Source organism: Loxodonta africana, chromosome 26, assembly GCF_030014295.1.
Source record: "Loxodonta africana isolate mLoxAfr1 chromosome 26, mLoxAfr1.hap2, whole genome shotgun sequence".
NCBI lineage: Eukaryota > Metazoa > Chordata > Mammalia > Proboscidea > Elephantidae > Loxodonta > Loxodonta africana.
The window spans coordinates 10,807,966-10,828,856 of NC_087367.1; the positions used below are offsets into that span (position 1 = coordinate 10,807,966).

At 37.1% G+C, this 20,891-nt stretch overlaps 1 protein-coding gene across 18 annotated transcripts in view; it reads left to right on the forward strand.

The window, feature by feature from the left end:
• NRXN1 (neurexin 1) overlaps positions 1-20,891 on the forward strand; it is a 1,235,746-nt gene that overhangs the window by 38,211 nt on the left and 1,176,644 nt on the right. Inside the window, exons 4-5 of one of the 18 annotated variants that reach the window (XM_003417609.4) lie at positions 10,239-10,271; positions 20,283-20,296. The exons of 16 other annotated variants lie outside the window; for them this stretch is intronic. In XM_003417609.4, the coding sequence (XP_003417657.2) occupies positions 10,239-10,271; positions 20,283-20,296 (47 nt within the window). Of the gene's footprint in view, positions 1-9,221; positions 9,240-10,238; positions 10,272-20,282; positions 20,297-20,891 lie in introns of all 18 variants that reach the window. One more of the 18 variants, XM_064277107.1, reaches the window with a different exon arrangement.

Below are 20,891 nucleotides of genomic sequence, written 5' to 3' on the forward strand. Positions count from 1 at the left end.
GAAAAGATGTAAGGATCCAAGAAAACCTCCGACAGAAGCAGCAGCAGCAAGTTAGTGCTATACTTTTTAATTCATGAAAAATCTTGGGGACAGCTTGGTGTGGTGGGAAGAGCACTGGGCTAGCCATATGAATGTGGGCACAACATCAATTTTGTGACTTTCGCGTCTCACTCAGTAAATTGAAGACTATTGTTTTTCACAGCCATCATTTGCCCTCCTTTACCTCAAGGCGCTCAAGCGTTCCTAATACCGTGTATGTGTATTTCAGATACTTCCCTCCCAGTCATTGTCTTTTGTTGTGGCTGTTCTGCTCTTTATATCGCTGCTATGTTTCATTTTTCCTGCGTGTGTTATTTTAGAAATCGCTAGAGAGAGCTTAAAGGAGCCCTTGTGGCATAGTGGTTAAGCGCTTGCCTGCTAACCAAAAGGTCAGCGGTTTGAACCCACCAGCCACCCTTGGGAGAAAGGTGTGGCAGTCTGCTTTTGTAAGGATAACAGCCTTGGAAACCCTATGGGGCAATTGTATTTTGTCCTATATGAGTCCTAATCGACTCGACAGCAATGGGTTTAGTCCCATTGGTTGGTCCATGTACCTTTTGGTCATAAGAAATTTTAGTCATTCTGTAAAATCATGCATTTAGTAAATTCTATTTGGTATTGCTGTACCTACAGGCTTGTTGATAACTCATGAAGATATTTAGTTGCTCTTAACAGTATATGGGAAACCCTGGTGGAGTAGTGATTAGGAGTTCAGCTGCTAACCAAAAGGTCAGCAGTTCAAATCCACCAGGCGCTCCTTGGAAATTATGGGGCAGTTCTACTCTGTTCTATAGGGTCGCTATGAGTCGGAATCAACTCACTGACAACGGGCTTGGTTTTTGGTTTTAACGCTATATGCTGTATTGACCCACCTGCCATTACTAATAGTGGGTCCTTTTTGCAATGATTCTCATACTATCCCCACTCCGCTCTGTTACCCAGTGCTTCCAATGAAACATGAAGCATTTCCAGAGTATGTGGGGGAAAAAAAAAACAACACTAAGAAAACAAACCAAGTTGTTTCTAGACGAGCACAACGAACACAGAAGGAATTGAAGGAGAGGTGAAGTCTATTCAATTTCTTTCTCATTAAACCAGCTTCCTTATTTTCATTATAGCTTCTCCCTAATCCTCATGGGGCACTCCCTGATTTCTTTTAGGTCCTGCCAACAGTTTATTTTCATAATAGGTAGCCTTCCAGCTACAATGAGCTGTGTTTTTTATACGTACTAAGCCTATTATGGAACCCTGAGATTCACGATGTACCAGTTGGCATTTTTTATCATATTCCTACTGTGTGCTAGGTGATGAGGAAGCTAGCCTTTTAAAGTCTAATTGTATTTTGCTAAAGGAAAGCTTTTAGGGAAGAATGTTTGAGTTTAAATTGTGTCTACTACTCGCTGTGTGACCTTGGACAAGGTTATCCAATTTCTGTTTTAAAACTTCAATAAAATGCAGCTGGTACTCATATCTGTTTCAATGGTTGGTTTGAGGAATAAATGAGACCGTATGTAAAATAAGCTCATATAAACTTTTAGCTATGCTAGCAGTATTTGGAGAGCCTACACACACACACACACACACACACACGTATATCTGTATATGAAACAAAAATGTTGATTGGTATCTGACACTAGGTCTTGCTTACAGTGTATACCCAATAATCAGTATTTGGTTGAGTAATTTATGATTATAAGTCTATAGAATAAGAGCTGACAATTTCGTTGATGAGACCTTTGTGAATGGAAATAGCAGTCAGGTTCTTATTTGTTCCTTTTCTGTCTATCTCTTCCTTTCTCTGGAGACCCATGTACATGGAGAGAAACCCACTGATTCCAAAGTCTCATCTGCCTTCTCTAGGATCGAGTCTTAGGCTTATAGACTGAAATATTCACATATGTACACTCTTGATCTAGACTTTCCCCTTTTAGCCATTTGTTTTATAAATGAAAATAGATAAAATGCCCAGAAAATAATGCCAGAAATGCCAGAGCAGCTATGACATGGGGAGGCATTTCTAATGGGACCTTTTATTGAAGCTGAAGTTATGAGAATGGAATGAACAATGAAAAGCTTGTATCGCATTGGTGCCTTTCAATAACTTGTATCGTAAAAGCTGTTTTTATCTTAGAGGGACGTGCCCCTTGAATTCCATTCCCAAGATATCATCGAATGTATTTTTCTGGAAATGCAGTGCATATTAAATGTCAAACTATTTAATGGTCCTGTCGTCCAAGTGTTTCTTCTTTAAGTGCAAAAGTGTCATTGACATGGGCAAAGTCTGCCCACGAAGGAAATACATGGGCAAATGAGAAACAGTGTTACAGATAACAGGCAAAGTATTAATATGGGAATGAAGATATTTGGAAAGGCAGCCCTGTTCTCCTGAGGGTTTATTCAGTAACTATTGCAATAGTAACACAGTGTTAAGTAGATCATCAAGAATATACATCAGAAATCTGGTTTGCCTGGGTGTCCTGTTAAAATCAGCTTACTATACGTAAAGCATAGATTGAAAATGAGGTGCTGCATCAGGACCTTTCTTTTTACCATTGGGAATAAGTTTTCTTGCAAAGGTAGAAAATTGGGTGGAGAGGAGGAGATCAAAAGGAATATTCCATTTATCTTTCATTTAAAAATATAGATCTCTTCAGGGCGTCTTGCTTAATTATCACATTCTGTAAGTGTGTGATCTAAGGATTTCTTTGCCCATTTCGGAGTAGAAAAATGAAAAAACAGAAAAGCTTAACAGCTTACTCAGGAGAGCAAACAGCATGCCATTTCTCTGAGGGAAAAAGCTAGACCTGTCCGTATTCATTACTGTACTCCCAGTTTTTAGCATGGTGTATACAGTAGATGCTCAGTAAATAATTTGCTGAATGAATGAATGCATACATCAAGGAAAGAATGGACAAACAAACAAATGATGACAGAGCCAAAACACAGACCGAGTTCCACCGGATTCTCCTAGTTGACTTTCACGCTAGTTTCTGCTATCTCTGTATTTATGCCACAGGGAAAAGGCAATGAGTAGTAGATCTTTGGAAGAGCTGGTGGAAGAAAAAGTAACTTAGTAAGATGTTGGCTTATAGAGTTGGGAGAGCAGAAATCACATTCCTATTTAATAGGACCCCAAATGAATGTGATTCCAAGTCTAGAGTGGAAAGGTGTTAAAAATGCAGAAGGAGAGACAAGAGAAGTTGAAGTATATGTCTCTACTTGTCTTTATGACAGAACTAAAAACCAGAAGTCACTCAGGCTCCCTCCTATGCTCTGCAGAGCTAACAACAGTAAATTAAGTATTTTTCCCTAAAGAATAACTCTGTGGCAGGGAGTTAAAAAAGAACATTTAACTGTTCATTATGCATATTTTTTAAAAACTAGATTAAAAAAAGCATTTATAAGAAGAATTAAAAACCTTCTAGACCCCATGACCATGAACTTTCATTAACATATATGTGGGGGAAAATTATTGTATAATAATAATATAAATAAAATTTTTTACCTTCCCAAAAATTAAATTTTAGCAATAGATTTCAAAAGACTTGGTTAAGGAAATAAAAAAGAAAAGCCACAAAATAAGAGATAGTATTTGCAAAACTTACAGCTGATAATGGACTTGTATCCTGAATGTATAAAGAACTCGTACAACTCAATAATAGTAAGACAAACAACACAAAACAAAAACAACAAAACATTTGAATAGACCAGTTCTCTAAAGAAGCTATGCACTGACAAATAAACACATTAAAAATGTTTACCATCATTAGGAAAATGTGAATTAAAATCACCGTGAGATTCCACTACACCTTTAGTAGAATGGCTAAAATAAAGAAAAGAAAAGAAAAAAAAAAACTGACGAAATCAAGTGCTGACAAGAATGCAGAGCAACTAAAACTCTTGTGCATTGATGCTGGGAATAAGAAATGATAGAGCCACTTTTTGGAAAACAATTTGACAGTTTCTAATAAAGTTAAGCATAATTCCTAGAAATCCTGGATATTTAGCAAAGATATTTGAAAACATACCACCCCGTCAAAAAATAAAACTTCTACGAAATATTTTTAGCAGCTGTGTTCATAATCCCTAAAATCTAGAAACAATCCAAGTGTCTATCAGTTGATGATCAGAGAAACAGACTGTGGCACAACCTTACAATCCATACATTCATCAGTAAAATGAACAAAATGTTCATACATGCAGCACTAGGGGTGACTCTCAAGCCAACCCAAACTCTCCATAGTATATGATCCCATTTATATGATATTCTGGAAGTGACAAAATGATAGGTGCAGAAAGCAGTTGTTGGTTGCCAGGGGCCTGGACTGGGGGATGAGGATGGAAATGTTTATATCTTGCTGGTGGTTACATGACTGTAAGTGTTTGTCAAAATTCATGGAACTGCATACCTAAAAAGGGCGATTTTTTGCCGTATGTAAGTTATAGCTCAAAGGTAGTTTTAGCAATAACAGTCCCACTCACATATTGAATGTGCTGATGATAATGAGATGAATGCATGTATTGCATGCTTACCTAAGAATAAAATCCGGTCTGTCTTCTGTCAGCAGTAAATACCCAGGGACGTTAAGACTGAAAACTGCGTCCATGACTAAGATGCTTAATTTTTACTGATCATCCCTCCAATTAGTGAAAATTAGCATGATTTTTAATACCTAAAACACTGATACAAAAAAAAAAAAGAGAGAATCGCCCTGAGGACTGGTGTTTAAAAAAAAAAAAAGGAAAAATAAATGCAAGAGAAACACAGGGAGAGGCAGAAAATAAGAGAGAAATGGAAGACAAGGAAGACATAGGACATCATAAACAAGAGGGAAAGACAGAAGACTAAGGCCACAGAACTATTAATGAAAAGAATATGGATGTGTTAATTACTACATGACGGTCACTGTGATAAGAATTTTACATAGATGGTCTCATTTATGTAAATTATGATCCACAACAACCTAATGGAGTAGGTACTGTTGTTAATCCCATTTTACAGAAGGGAAAACTGAGGTTTTGGGCAAGGTTCATAACTCAGGCAACCTCACACAGTTAATAAGTGAAGGCACAAGCATTTTCCAATTAGGTGCAGTCTGTGCTCCGGTTTCTGGCGTGGAACATTATTTTCAAATACTCTGCTGCTTCAATGAATTATCTCAGTTGTGTAAAAATAAGGCATGTTTGTATTGATTTATATAAGGGAAAGGTAATAAATTAAATAAGGGAGGGAACATGGAGCAGTTAAAGACAAATTTACTTCTCCTTGGTTTGTTCTAAAGCTGGTACGTCCTGACATTCATTTTCCAAAGGATCCTCTTCTCGGTGAGTGCCTTTGATTTAGCGTTCTCGTTTGATTGTTCAGTTCGTCATAGTAACAAAAGCCATGAAACCATATTGTTTACCTCATCAAGTGTTCCTGTGGGAAGAAAATAAATGTAAGTAATTTCTGTCAAAAGTCTGTAGTATTTCAAGGTGGGTACTTTAACAAATGAATTATTAAATGGGGATCAATGTCATAAGAAAAATAGAATGCTCAGGAGATAAAGCTGACTTTGTTAGGCTACAGGAATATCCATCCATGTTGCAGGCCTGACTTAGGAACACAGATGACATTCATTGTGTCATAAATCAGGTCTCGTTTATTTTTGTCAACTGAATATTGGAGTTATCATTGGCCCCCATGGAAAAATCCATATCATATAAGGCACTATTGTATAAGAACCATACTGTTTCTTGACTAGACCTGACTTGTGTATGAAGACTTCAACATCAGGTGTCTGGATTTAGACTCATGGATTTTCTGAAATGAATGGAATATAGTGTACTTGGCCTAGGAAATCGATCCATTTTGATTGCTTGCTAAAGATACTTATTAAAGAGTCATTGGAGTGGAGTCCAAAATAATAAGTCCGTATTTTGTAATACTCCTTCTCTGCAGCTGCCGCAAACTGGGCAGGGACCAGTTGGGGTTAATGGTCTTTGGCTTGACTAGCTCTACTTAACGATCCGTTAATCCCCAAAGAAATGCCCAGATCCTAAATTATTATTGATTCATTGACAAGCTCTTCTAACCACCCAAACAGCATATGTTCCAAAATAACCCAGGGTACACATCGTCTTAATTGTTTTAAGTGTTAAAACAGTTGTCTTAAGTGTATCCGTACAAATTGAATGTAGAGTGGAGGTGCCTGAGTGGTGATGAAGACTGAAATTTGGGCCTTTCCTTTAGTACAATTCTTGCATCCTAGGATAAATGTAAGACATGCACATGTGTGATGATCCATTTGGTTCATTGTTTTAAGTTTTTAACAGGATCTTCTGCGAGCATTAATTGTTGAAAACATGTCACCACAAATTTCAATTCCATAATGTGGGATTTCACACTTTATAGATTTGCCTGAACTGAGTCTACGTTGATGAAGAGAAAATATTTAAAAGAAGAAAAAGAAGACCAACAACAGTTTCAAAATTACCCTGATTTGTGGGGTGTGATTTTTTAAATTTTATCTTTAATACTGGTTGTTTTGTGCTATGTTACTGTACTCATTTAAATAGAACCTTCTCAAGATTCAGTAAAAAATTGTTTACCTGGTAATAAGCAATCAACATATAAAGAGCTATTAAAACTGCAAATTATGACAGATAAAATTAATGTTAACACTGAAAGTGACAAGGTGAACATTTTGATTCTTTTAATAGTTCTTTATCTCATAATTTAATTTACTTAACTCATTTAATGCTTTTTAATTGCACATGTCATATAAGTGTATTTTCCTGGTGAAATATTAATAACATACAGACATATGTCTTGAAAGGGAATGAATCCTCTACTCCTATTACCTTCCCAATACCCTCCCAAAGCTAAGCATTGTTAAGATTTTGGGGTGCCATTTTTCAATCCTTTTTTCAGAACATTTACACATGTATATGCACATGTTTTTATATCATTTATTTTTGTTTTAAACAAATAGGAATATTTTACAAATATTTTTCTGTATGTTGCTTTTTTCCATGTACCATGTTTTGTAAATTTGATGGGTCTATCTCAGTCCTTTTTAATACTTACGTAGTATTTCACCATATGGAATGCTATTTATTTCCCAATTTGTTACTGGTGAAGGCTTAGGCTGTTCTTTTTCTTTTCTTTTTTTTTTTTGACTATTAAAAATAATGTTGCAGTGGACATCCTTGTAAGTCAGTATTTGTTCCTATGTCACTTACACATGGACACGTATTTATTCATGTTTGAGTAAACTTTCTGAGGATAGATTCATAAGAGTGGAAGTCAGATTACTTTAGGAGGTACTCTGCAATTTATACACGCATTAACAGTATATGAAGTGTCTGTTTTAATGCACCTCACCAAGACAGAATTTTATCACTGTTTTACTCCATTACTTTCATAGAGATTTTGTTAGTATGAAACTTTCTGGATCCTTGCATATCTTAAAAAATAAAATATCTTGGCCTCCTGCTTGAATGTTGGTTTGCTTGGTTATAAAATTCTAGATTCAAAATCACATCTTTTTGGCGATCTCTCCCTGGTCAAAATTAGCCAGTTTTGAAGATGAGAAGTCTGATGCCTATCTAATTTTCATTCTAATATTAATATAGATAATATTTTTTATTTCCCTCTGGAAGCTTTTGGGGTTTTCAGCAGAAAGCTTCAAAATCGTCTCAGCTGAAAGAATGCTCTCTTCCAGTCCACCTTTCAGCCGAAGATTAGACAAGACTATAAAACAAATAATAATACGTGTTAGGAATGTGCTTCTTAGTTCAATCAAATATATGAGACCAAATACGCAACATCTGCCCCAAAACAAAGGCAAGAAGACGAGAAGGGACAGGAAAACTGGACAAATGGACATGGGGAACCTGGAGTGTAAAGCGAAAGGGGGCAAGAGCTGACATTGCGGGAATTGTAATCAATGTCATGAAACAATTTGTGTAGAAAGTTTTGAATGAGAAACAAATTTGCACTGTACACTTTCATCTAAAACACAATAAAATTTACAAAATGCTCTCTGAATCCTTGGTGTTCTAAAGTTTGACCAAGATATGCAGTTATGAGTCTTTTTATATTCATGCTGATCAGCATTTGATAAACCTCTAAACCAAAGAAGACATAGATGTATTCTCAGTTTAGGGAATTTTACCATGTGAATTCTCTCTTTGGAAACCCTGGTGGCGTAGTGGTTAAGTGCTACGACTGCCAATGAGAGGGTCGGCAGTTTGAATCCGCCAGGCGCACCTTGGAAACTCTATGGGGCAGTTCTACTCTGTCCTATAGGGTCACTATGAGTCGGAATCGACTCAATGGCAGTGGGTTTGGTTTTTTTGGTATTCTCTCTATTCTACCCAGAAAGTTAATTGGATGGATTTGAGAACTTCTTGAACTGACCTTCATGATTCTTAATTTTTTTTTAAACTTATACTTTTCATCTCTTTGATCTCTTGTGTTGCTTCCTATGATTAATCCTCAACTCCATCTTTTTTTTTTTAATTGTACTTCGGACGAAGGTTTACAGAACAAACTAGTTTCTCGTTAAACAGTTAGTACACATATTGTTTTATGACAGTGCTTAACAACCCCACGACATGTGAGCACTCTCCCTTCTCAACCTTGGGTTCCCTGTTACCAGCTTTCTTGTCCTCTCCTGCCTTCTAGTCCTTGCTCTTGGGCTGCTGTGCCCCTTTAGTCTTGTTTTGTTTTATGGGCTTGTCCAATCTCTGGCTGAAGGGTGAACCTTGGGAGTGACTTCATTACTGAGCTGAAAGGTTGTTCAAGGGCCATACTCTCAGAGTTTCTCCAGTCTCTGTCAGTCCAGCAAGTCTGGTCTTTCTTTTTGAGCTAGAATTTTGTTCTACATTTTTCTCTGGCTCTGTCCAGGACCCTCTATTGTGATCCTTGTCAGAGCAGTCAGTAATGGTAGCTGGGCACCATCTGTTTGTACTAGATTCAGTCTGGTTGAGGCCATAGTAGATGTGGTCCATTAGTCCTTTGGACTAATCTTTCCATTGTATCAATAGTTTTCTTCATTCTTCCTTGCTCCTGAAGGGGTGAGACCAGAGGAGTATCCTAGATGGCCGCTCACAGGCTTTTAAGATTCCAGATGCTACTCACCAAAGTAGAGTGTAGAACATTTCCTTTATAAACTATGTTATGCCAGTTGAGCTAGATGTTCCCCGAGACCATGGTTCCCATAGCCCTCAGCCCAGCAATTCGGTCCCTTTGGATGTGTCGCTGGAGCTTCCATGACCTTGCCTTGTACAAGTCATGCTGGCTTCCCCAGAATTGTGTCCTGTCTTACCCTTCACCAAAGTTACCACTTACCTGTTGTCCATTTAGTTCAACTCCATTTTCTAGGTCACTAATTTGAACTGTATCTGTGTCCAATCTATTACTATTCAACACTACCACAGAGTTGTTATTTCAAAAGTATACGCTTATTTTAAATTGTATCTAATTGTTTTCTTTTCAATGATAGGATGCCCTCTTTAATTTCTATGAGAGATTATTTATATTTATTTTTGTATCTTCTCCAATGTTTTTATATCTCTACAGTGTTAATTCTTCTTTTAGCTGAAATCAGTACCTCTCTCTAGAATGTTGGTATTATTTGAATGCATAATGATTATTGGAGCCTTAGTGGCACAGTGTTTACGAGCTTGGCTGCTAACCAAAAGGTCAGCAGTTCAAATCCACCAGCAGCTCCTTGAAAAGCCTATGGGGCAGTTCTGCTCTGTCTGATAGGGTCACTATGAGTCAGAATCAACTCTATGGCAATGGGTTTGGTTTTTTGGTTTATAATGATTATTAGTTTTCTGTTAACCTTGTATTTGAGAATGCCTGTTACGCAAGTTTGACTTGACGGCACTGGGTTTGGTTTCTGGGTTGGTTATGAAAGTTGACTGTAGCCTACATGTTTAGGATTTAGAAATACATTGTGTTCTAGTGGTTGAGTATTTGATTTCTGGAAACAGACTTATCTGAGCATGAACTCAGCTCAGCAATGTAATAGCTATTGTGAAAGTTACTTAAACTCTCCAGGTCTGTTTCTTCATTTGTAATATGGAGATAATCATATTATCGACCTCGTGGAGTAACAGCCTATGCATAGAATTGCTTAGAATAATGCCTTAAATGTGGTAGGCTCGATAAGTATTGTTGACAATGAAGCTAATGGTAATGACAGTGATGATGATGATGATGGAGGGAGATGGTGCTGGTGGTGGAGGAGGAAGAGGAGCTGTAAGCCGGGTTTGGCAGTAGCTTATCTTCATGGCCAGTATATTGTGACCTTATATCTACATCCCCAGTGACTGTGTTTACTGCTTTTGCCTGGGTGTAGGTGCCATTGCTGTGCCATGTTCTCTCTTCCTCAGTACAAGGCTGGCCCCAGGCTCTGAGTGCACTTCCGTGTTGGTGCATTCTTCACTCACAACACTACAGCATCTTGTCCCATGCATATTTTAGTCTGTGGCAATTTCTGAACCTACTTCTCCACACTTTTTTTTTTTTCTGTCTGATTTCTATTTTTAAGGTAGTCCTCAAAATCTTTCATCTGTCGCTGTCAATCTCTTTTGTTTCCTAGTACTCTTCTGAATCTTCTAAAAGTAGGTTTTCTGTCATTTCGTGGGATTTGGAGCAGAAAGACAATTGGCATGTGTTGAATCAGCAACCTTGATTCAATAACTTTATGGGTAAATTTAAGATTACATAACTAAAAAAAAGTCCCTAAATCCATGTATAAAGTCTTTACAGAGGGAGATTTTGTTGAGATATAATTTGGGGTACAATATAAGCTAATGACACCTTAAGCTGTATCTCTTTTTCACTCCCTTACATCATTCAGTTGCTTTGTTGATAATAGCTCAGTAAGCCTCCCTGTACATAACTACATTTTAACTAAAATAAGAACACAGTCTTGGGACTTTTATTGGTATCAGAGATATAAGCCAATATACTTTTCACTTTTAACACAGAATATTTGGGTCCGATTTGGTGAGAAGACAAAACAATAAATTTTAAATATTTCAGAAATATTTATCCCTTCCTATTTTTTATTCCAGGTAGCCCTGGTGGCGTAGTGGTTAAGTGCTATGGCTGCTAACCTAACAGTCGGCAGTTCAAATCCGCCAGGCGCTCCTTGGAAACTCTAAGGGGCAGTTCTACTCTGTCCTATAGGGTTGCTATGAGTCAGAATCGACTCGATGGCAACGGGTTTGGTTTTGGTTTTGGTTTTTCCTCCAGGTAGAGCCTCCAGCCTGTGATTCAGCAGGAAGAGTCATGTGTTTCTCATTATATGGCTCTGCTCAAGGAATGTAATACTTTCTGTGTAATAGGCAAAGTGGATGTACTATAGAGGAGGGACTGGCCAACTTTCCTCTGAAGTGTCAGATAGTAAATATTTCAGGCTTTATTGACCACATATAGCCTCTGTTGTTTATCCTCTTTGTTTTGTTTCATTATTTTCGAAAATAAACCCTTAAGACCCATTCTGAGCCAGAGGATCGTACAAGAACAGACTGAAGGGAACAATATAGAGGGTGTTCTACAGAGGTCTTATTGCACTTTTCCGGTGTCCTCCTGCATTTAGGGATCTTTTCAGATTCCAATGGGACATGGATGGTTCAGGGGTAGAATTCTTGCCTTGCATGCGGGAGACCTGTGTCTCAGTTTCAGTGGAGTTTCGAGAATAAGACAGACTAGGAAAAAAGGCCTGGCAATCTATTCCAAAAAATCAGTCAGTGAAAATCCTGTGGACTACAATGGTCCGGTCCACAGGTGATCATGGGGATGGCACAGGACCCTGCAGTGTTTTGTTAAGTTGTGGGGTTGCCATGAGTCAGGAGCTGACTTAATGCAACTAACAGCAACAATAGCGTAGGTTAATAGGTCAATCCTAATGGGATCTTCGGATGTAGTGAATCTCAGGACAGCAATTCCATAAAACTTCATATAAATGTAAACCCCATATTTGCATTTCTGTACATCTATCATGAGAATCAAAAGCAATTTTATAATGAATATAGCTTATATTGTAAATTTTTCAAATGCACTAAGAAAAACTATGTTATTACAGAACTTGTAAATAGCTCCACCCATCAGCTGATTGTGCGTGCCCATTTTATAATTTAAATGGCTTATTTTTTTACCTCCAGTTTTTGAAAAGAACCTTCTGATTTTCACTGTAGTTTTATGTTTCAGTCTTGATCTTCAGAGTTGTCATTTTGGAAATGGTTTCTTGAAAAAAAAACAGAATCTTACAATCTTAGCTGCAGCACTCAGCCGACAAGTATTTTTTCAAAGCAAAAAACCAAACCCATTGCCATCAAGTCAATTCCAACTCATAGTGGCCCTGTAGGACAGAGCAGAACTGCCCCATAGAGTTTCCAAAGAGCACCTGGTGGATTTGAACTGCCAGCCTTTTGGTTAGCAGCCATAGCATTTAACCACTATGCCATCAGGGTTTCCAGTATTTTTTTCAGTAACTAGATAATAACTTTTATAAAGAGGTGACATAACCATTGCCTTCAAGAGGCTTCTTGTTAAACGAAGGAGAGAAGGATCATGATAGAACTTGTTTTCATGGAGGAGTTCCATCCTAGCAGCTTTTTCTTGGGGGGGCAGGGGGCTGGATTCTATGGAAACTGACAGATTGTATTACATATTTTTTATTTACATTTTCCACATTTTGGAATTTTCGTTGCTATTTCCATAATAAGCAAAAGTACCCTGATATATGTATATGGGCAAATGAATGTAGATTCTTTCCCTGAGAGTATGCATCCTTACCAGTAAAAACCAGTAGCTAGTAACAATTTGTTTTTTAATCCCCTGTTTGAGGAGACCCCAGGAGATGCAAAGGAACAATCCCCAGCACAGGAGAAAACAAGAATCCCAGTAGTTTTTATCGTGAGGAAAGGAGGAGACTGGTACCGCTTGGTGGGAACTTAGACTACTGTTTATCAAGCATCTCCTGATGTTGATGCAGGCACCCATGAAACAGAAAAAAACATTCTCTGGTTGAGCTTGGAGCTGGAGAAGTGCTAGCTTTTCTCATCCAGATGTAGAGATAAGTAGGTATTCCTCAGGATGCAGAATGCGAAGAGTGCTCCCACCCCCTGTGATTGAGGAGGTAAACTTAGGGGCATGTATTTAAGACCATTGAATTCAATTTAATTGAATGGCAAAAATCAGAAACCAAGGTATCTGTAGGGTACCTGGACTAATAATCAGTAAATGTTCTGTGATGTGGAAAAGTGAACTTCTAATATAACACATTTAGAGTACAATCTGATTGGGAAAGATGGCTTTAGTAGTTTGGTGAGTGAATAGAATTACGCAAATAAACTTCCTGACCAAGAGAGATCTTTGTGTTTAAGGTAGAATGAATGAGTGAATAGGTGAATAAATTGGGGAAGGATGAAAACTGCTCACTAACAGGAAGCTTCAGTGAATTATAATTATGCAACCACAAAAGAAAGACCAAATGTATTTGAGTTGGAAAATAAAGGCAAGAAGAACATTTCTGAGTTTGGGCCATTTTATTAAGTGTATGGCTGAATTTAATATTATGCATACATTATAATGATCAAGTGGATATGAAAATATTGAAACTTTTTGTTTTCAGTTTAAGCATTTTTTTAGTCAAACACAAGCTTTAGAAGGTTAAGTGTGAAAGGAAAAATTTAGCTGAGATACTGAATAGTTTATTATTGATATCTTTGAAATAAGAATGCTCCTAGTTGTTTTTGAAAGGTAAGGTTCAGTTAAATGTCAATTATATTCATTAACTGCTGTCTATGAAGCACCTCCTATGTATAAGGTACCGTGTTAATAATATCAAAGGCCTTTTTGTTGGCAGGTTAGAAATATCCCTGAGACAGCGTTGGTTCAGAGCAGATATTCAGTGAGCATTCTGCTGTGAAGTCCAAATTAACTATTGATGAAGTGCAAAACCAGAATGTTTTCAGTACATGACTTGCTTTTTAAAGACAGGCTTTTCATTAATAGAGGTAGGATAGTTCCCTGAAATAATTTATTCCTGGAGCCAAATAGACTTGATTTGTCCTTCAGAAATGCTTTTCTAACTGAATAAAAAAAATCACCCTAATGAAATGGTTTTTATCTAATCGTTGTTCAAAAATACACTGAGCCCACAAGTTGACTGGCTAAATTATAAGATAAAGCTGTATGTTTTCTCTCTGCAGCTTTTTGCCTGTTTGATACTGGTTATTTCGGTTTTATATAGTTGGCTTCTCCATACAGGATGAAATTGGAGTTGACTCTGTAAACTACCAAGATAATTTGATGGAAGCTCAAATGTTCTTTTGAGATTTCAGGATTAAAAGAGTCTGTATCAATTATTTTCAGGGCCCTTCTTTTTTTTTTTAGTCTGTGTTTATTCCTATGAATACCATTGAACCATTGTTAAAAATCCTTAATCCTCTCTCTATCTGTGTAGATTACAAACACACACACATATATCCATTCTTGATCCAAACAGTCGTTAGGCTCTGGGCTTACAAAAATGCCTGTTACTAGGAGGAAATCATACTCAGCTCCGGAATCCCTTTGTTGGTTGTTTTGTTTCCTTCTCTAATTTCTGAGCCAAAAGCTGGCAAAAGATAGTGCAACACAAAGAATTATTTTAGCAAATTGTTCTTTTGGTGAAGAACCTTTGAATCAGCTCATGATCACTGAGTCACTAAAATAGAAACAAATTTTAAAAACCCACAGTTAACAGACAGTACAGATGATTGGCACAATGCCAGTTTGTCCTGAAGAGACTGTCTTCTGCAATGAATAAATTGGACAATTCTTATAATTTTAGGAAATATACATTTTATTTGAGAATCCAGTTTTGCCTTTCTGGCATTTCCTGCTCCTAGCAAAAGGCTTGGACCTTACATGACCAGCAACCACGGCGGCGGTATCTGTGATCACTCTTGGAAATTTAACTTGGTACTGAGTACATGCATTTTAATGCCGCACTGGGTCTCTGTGCCTAGAAGGATATAGCAAGTGTTAGAGCAGTTTGTTAAACAGGATAGCAGGATGCTTTGAAATTTATGTAGAAAACCTTCTACCCTATGTAATCTTTCTGGACACAACTGCAGAACTAATGTGCAGAAAATATGGTGACAGTTAAAATAAAAGTATTTATAGCAAAATTCAGGGACGCACTCTGGGACAATAGATTTAAAAATGTCAGTTCATCACATAGCAAAGTGTACAGTTGTTCGTTGCTGTTGAATCAGCTCCAATTCATGGTAACCTTATGTATAGCAGAATGAAACCTTACCAGGTCCTAAGGCATTTTCATGATCTTTTGTATGTCTGAGCCCATTGTTATGGCTGTTGTGTGAATCCATGTCATTGATGGTTTCCCTCATTTGTCTCTTTATCAGCGGTTGATCTTTCCTGATGACCTGTGCAAAGTAATTGAGCCAAAGTCTTGCCATCCTCACTTCTAAAGAGCGTTGTGGTTGTATTTCTTTTAAGACTGATTTGTTAATTTTTCTGACAGTCCACAGTATATTCAACATTCTTCATCCACACCACTGGTCAACGCATCAGTTCTTTTTCTGTCTCCCTTTTTCATTTTCCAGCTTTTACATGCGTATGAGGTGATTGAAAAGATCATGGCTTGCATTACGGCCACCTCAGTCATCAAAGTGACATCTTTGCTCTTCAGAACTTTGAAAAGGTCTTTTGCAGCAAATTTTTCCAATGCAATATTCTTGATTTCTTTGATTTCTTGCCTGCTGTTTCCATGGATATTGATTGTTGATCCAAGTAGAATGAAATTATTGACAACTTCAATTTCTTCATTTATCATGTTGTTTATTTATTGGTCCAGTTGTGAGGATTTTTGTTTTCTCCACATTCAGATATAATCCATATTGAAGATTGTAGTCTTTGACTTGCATCAGTAAATACTTCAGGTCCTCTTCATTTTCAGCAAGCAAGATTGTGTCATCTGCGTATTGCAGGTTGTTAATGGGTCTTCCTCCAGTGCTGATGCTGCGTTCTTCTTCGTATAGTCCTAGCTTTGTGATATTTAACATGTTGCATTAGCATCTATGGATCTTCTTGATCAAATAGTAAAAAAATACAGCCTTTGTATATTTGTTTACTCCTATCTTCAAATCCGGAAACCCTGGTGGTGTAGTGGTTAAGTGCTATGGCTGCTAACCAAAAGGCCAGCAGTTCAAATCCACCAGGAGCTCCTTGGAAACTCTATGGGGCAGTTCTGCTCTGTCCTATAGGGTCGCTATGAGTTGGACTTGACTGGACAGCAGTGGGTACCTTCTAAATTTACTTCAAGATAAAATTTAGTTTTATTAAATAATTAACATCTTATAATGATTCTCATTAATATTATAGTCACCACCCCATTCCTAATCAATATTTGTCACATATTCAAAAGACACGAAATAAAGCACAAATTTTTTTTTGCAGATTACAGAAAGCAGCATTTCAGAAATTTGAGCAGACACTTCCCAACTTAAATAAGTTCTTCTCCAGTAAAACCAAGCCCGAAAATAGAATAAATTAAGAGAATGATATGCAAAACTAGCTTAGACGAAGCTTTTGGCTTATTTGTGCCATTGGCTACCTGTTTCTTTTCATATTATATTTAGCAGTTTCGCTGTATTATTTACAGAGGGAAAACAGATTTTTGCTCAAAAAAAATAAACTCCCAATAATGGGAGAACTTTGTTAAAATCAGGGCAAACACCTGTTGGACACTGGTATTTATGCTTTACCCTCTTTTCAGGAAAATGGGTATTTTAACTTTGACAGAAAAATGAAATAAGAAAATGCCATTGAATAATGTTGAAGTCTGGGATGGTATTTGTTGTTTATTAAGTAGCATCTCATAAACCAAAAAAAAAAAAAAAAAACCAAACCCACTGCCATCGAGTTGATTTCGACTCATAGTGACCCTATAGGACAGAGTAGAACTGCCCCACGGAGTTTCCAAGGAGTGCCTGGCGGATTCGAGCTGCCGACTGCTTGGTTAGTAGCCATAGTACTTAACCACTATGCCACCAGGGTATCATAGCCTAAATAAAAATCCCTACCTTTGAATACCTGTGCACTGGGCCCAGTGTGAATCATGGGATCCTAGAGGTTGAGTAAGATTCATTGCTAGACCAGGTAAGCCCTGTGTGGCTTGGTACAGTGACTGCACCAGCGGGCTCAAGCATAACAACAATTGTGAGGATGCGCAGGACTGGGGAATGTTTCATTCTGTTGTACATAGGGTCACTACGAGTTGGAACCAACTCGATGGCACCTAACAACAACAACAGGCATGTAATTTTCAAAATTCAGTTGAATTTTTGTGTATTTCATCATCTATAAAATAATTTAAAATGTAAATTATATTCTACACTCTCATGATAAAGCGATAGAAAGTAAAATAAATCTTTAGATATTACATATCTGGCCTCTTGTTCTGGCTTTATTGCAGATAAACTGGCCACTGTCCCAAGAAGAGAATACCTGAAAACTGGCGAGTGTCCAAGGCACTTGTTAAACAGGCAGGGCACTGTGCTGAGAATAGGAATGGAATTGCTGTCACGTCGTCTGTGGGCGAGGAAGTTCTGTCTTCCTTCCAGCTCGTGTAAATATTGCATCTCTTGCCTCAGCTGGAGAGTGAACCACGTAGCCTTTTCTCCTAAGTGAAGAGGAAGTCTTGTTATTGTGCGTGTATGTGTGTGTGTGCATCACAAAATAACAAACACACTGGTAGTCATATAAGAATATCAAGCTTTTTAGTATTCCTCATAGTAACTACCGTAATGCCAATCATAAATGCTTAATAGGTGCTTGTGAAATCAACTTTAGAACTTTGGAGAAGAATAAGGGGCTTATGAGTTACGCTGAAGTAGATTTTTCCTCATGTAACTAGAGATACTCTAAGCAGGGAAAACAGTTTGGAAAATTACAGAGAGGTGAAGATTTACGCTATTTTTAAAAACAATAATCTTTGTTTTTCAAGTCTGTTGGAACATTGGTTGGGTGTATTATCTCACACAGAGCATTACTGGTAGTCCCACAAGGTCACGCACATTCATGGAGCATCCAAGGATGAAAGCCATTTAACAATTATGCATGTTTTTTTTCTTTAGGGTAATTACTGTGGAAAAGCATGCCAATGTATGAAATGACTTGGCTCAAAATCAGAATGTTAAATAATAGATATGCCCCTTGAATTATTTTTTAAAAATCCACATTTATTGCTTTATTCACCCATCCGGTCATTCAAGTAAAGAATATTTAATGACCCCTCCTCCACCCCACATCAGGCAAGCATTGTGCTCAGGAAGATGTGCAAATTATAGTCATCAGCTATCCATCCCTGCATTGCTTACAATATCAGAAATTATAAGAAAAGAGACAGGACGTCCAATGAGAGATTTTCAGCTGAATTATGATACGGTCGTTAATGGCTTATTGTGCTGACATTAAAAACGTTGATGCAGATCATGTAAATGTGTATCTGTGGCCATCAAAATGTATTTATGGTTTTTACCAAATGAGTAAAGCAGCTTATGGGATGATATTTAAAAGCATGATTCCATTTGCAGTATGCATGGATTGTATCCATTTTCATGACATACTCTCTAGAAAGATATGTTTCAAAATTTAAATGGCATTTTCCTCGAGTAGTGGGATTGCAAATAACTTTTTGTCATATGTATTTTTTCCAATTTGTGTAAAATGAACGTATATTTTTGGTAAAGTTTAAAAAAAACTTTAAAAATATATAGGTTGTTATGGTACTAGTTGGAGGATAATATATAGCCTTCTGATTGTCAGATTTTAGCCAAGAAAATGGCCTGATCAGTTTAGCCAAGTTATCAAGATGGTGCAGCACATATTAGAATCTCTAGAGGAGAACATTTGTAGCTTTCCTTTCTTACATATATATGTTTTTAATCTTCAATTCTTAACACTGAAAATAAAGGATAAAATAAATATAAATGCCTCGTCTTTAATGACTAAATATAATTTGAGTAAGGTAAAATGTGCTTTATATATTCACTCAGATTGTGACTTTTTTTTCTTTTAAGGAAGCAGACTTATGAAAGTAGGAAAGTATCATAAATGCACATCACTTTTGGTTTTTGGAAATGTCAGAGAGTTGAAGTGATTTAGATAAATTCAGTTCTGGAAAGCAGCTCAGAAGAGGGAAGGAGTACTATAGACAGGATTACTTTCAAGCTGTGTAATATTTCTGCTGACTAGAGAAATCCTTTTGTATTAACGGTAGCTCTTTTTCTTGTTTCATTTAAACCTCTAGTATTTCTTGAATGAGAGTTCAAATAATAAAAACTGTATTTCATTTTAAAGGGCCCTGCAGGGTTTTCATATAATATATGTGTTACTTTAAAAAACAATTTAGGTGATTCACTCAAAGTATATATAATACAAGAAATATATATGTATATTACAGTATATGTGTAAAACTACACATTATATATTAATATATATTGTATGAAATCTATTCACATTAAACAACGAGTGGATAGATATTAAATGCTTGCCGGGTTGAACAAAAAAAGTGTTTTTCTTTCATTGTGGAAATTTAAAAAAATGATCATCTCTAACCCAAAAACATGGCCATAATTACATTTGTAAAACAAAGATGATATAATTAATGTTCTCCAAATATTCTTTTCTTCCTGAATGGCAATGCAGTAGCCTGTCATGATCGAGGGACCAAGAGATATTGAGCTTCACAAACTGCTATTTATGTCATTATAACCATTTTTTCTTCACCCTTGTAGTTCTTTTATGCCTTTGATTAATTAAAAAGTGCGAATTCTAAGAATGGGTCGCTATGAGTTGGAATCGGCTCGACAGCTATGGGCTTTTCTAATTCTCAGAATATTAAGTTCTGCCTTGAGATTTTTGAATCACCTGTTGAACAATCAAATACAACATGAGAAGGCATATTTGACCTTTGATTGGCATCATTTTTAATTTCTTCCAGGAGGTAGTGGAATCATTGAATTCTTCCAGGCTCTGTCTTGATTGTGACTATCAAGCATGAATAGCAAAGCCATCTTACCGAAGGCATTCCGAATGGATTTCAGTTGATTACTCTTTGTGGTTTCCTCAGTCTTCAGCTTCCAGAAGTGCATACAGGGTCACATTTCCTAGCTGATGTGATCTAACATTTATAGATACAGACTTTTCAGTTTTTTTCTATTAGTATGAACACTAATTGTTCTCCAAATATTTTAATTTCACAAGATTTCAGCTGTACGTTTAAAAAGCATGAAAGTTATCTCCATTTAACGTGCGGAAGATAACATTTGGGAAAACAAAAGGATGACGTTTGCTTCCCAAAACATAAATGAAGACAAACTATGCATGATGCAGCAAGCCGGGAAGATGTGAGAAAACTGTTACGATGACTCAACATTAATTTGTCAGTCATCCTCAAAGGAACAAATTACAAGTGAATGCGTTGTCTTAGTTATCAAGTGCTGCTATAATAGAAATACCACCAGTGGATGGCTTTAATGAACAGAAGTTTATTCTTTCACAGTCTATTGGGCTAGAAGTCCGAATTCAGAATACCAGCTCCAGGGTAAGGCTTTCTCTCTCTCGGCTCTGAAGGAAGATCCTTGTCATCAGTCTTCCCCTGGCCCAGGAGTGTCTCAGCACAGGAGCCCTGGGTCCAAGGGAAGAGCTGTGGGTCCAAGGGAGTGGTATGATTCTCCACACCCCCCTCCACCCCTCTCTGTCTGTCTGGTTGCTTCTGTCTTTTATATCTCAAAAAGTTTTGACTCAAGACATAACCTAATCTTGTAGATTG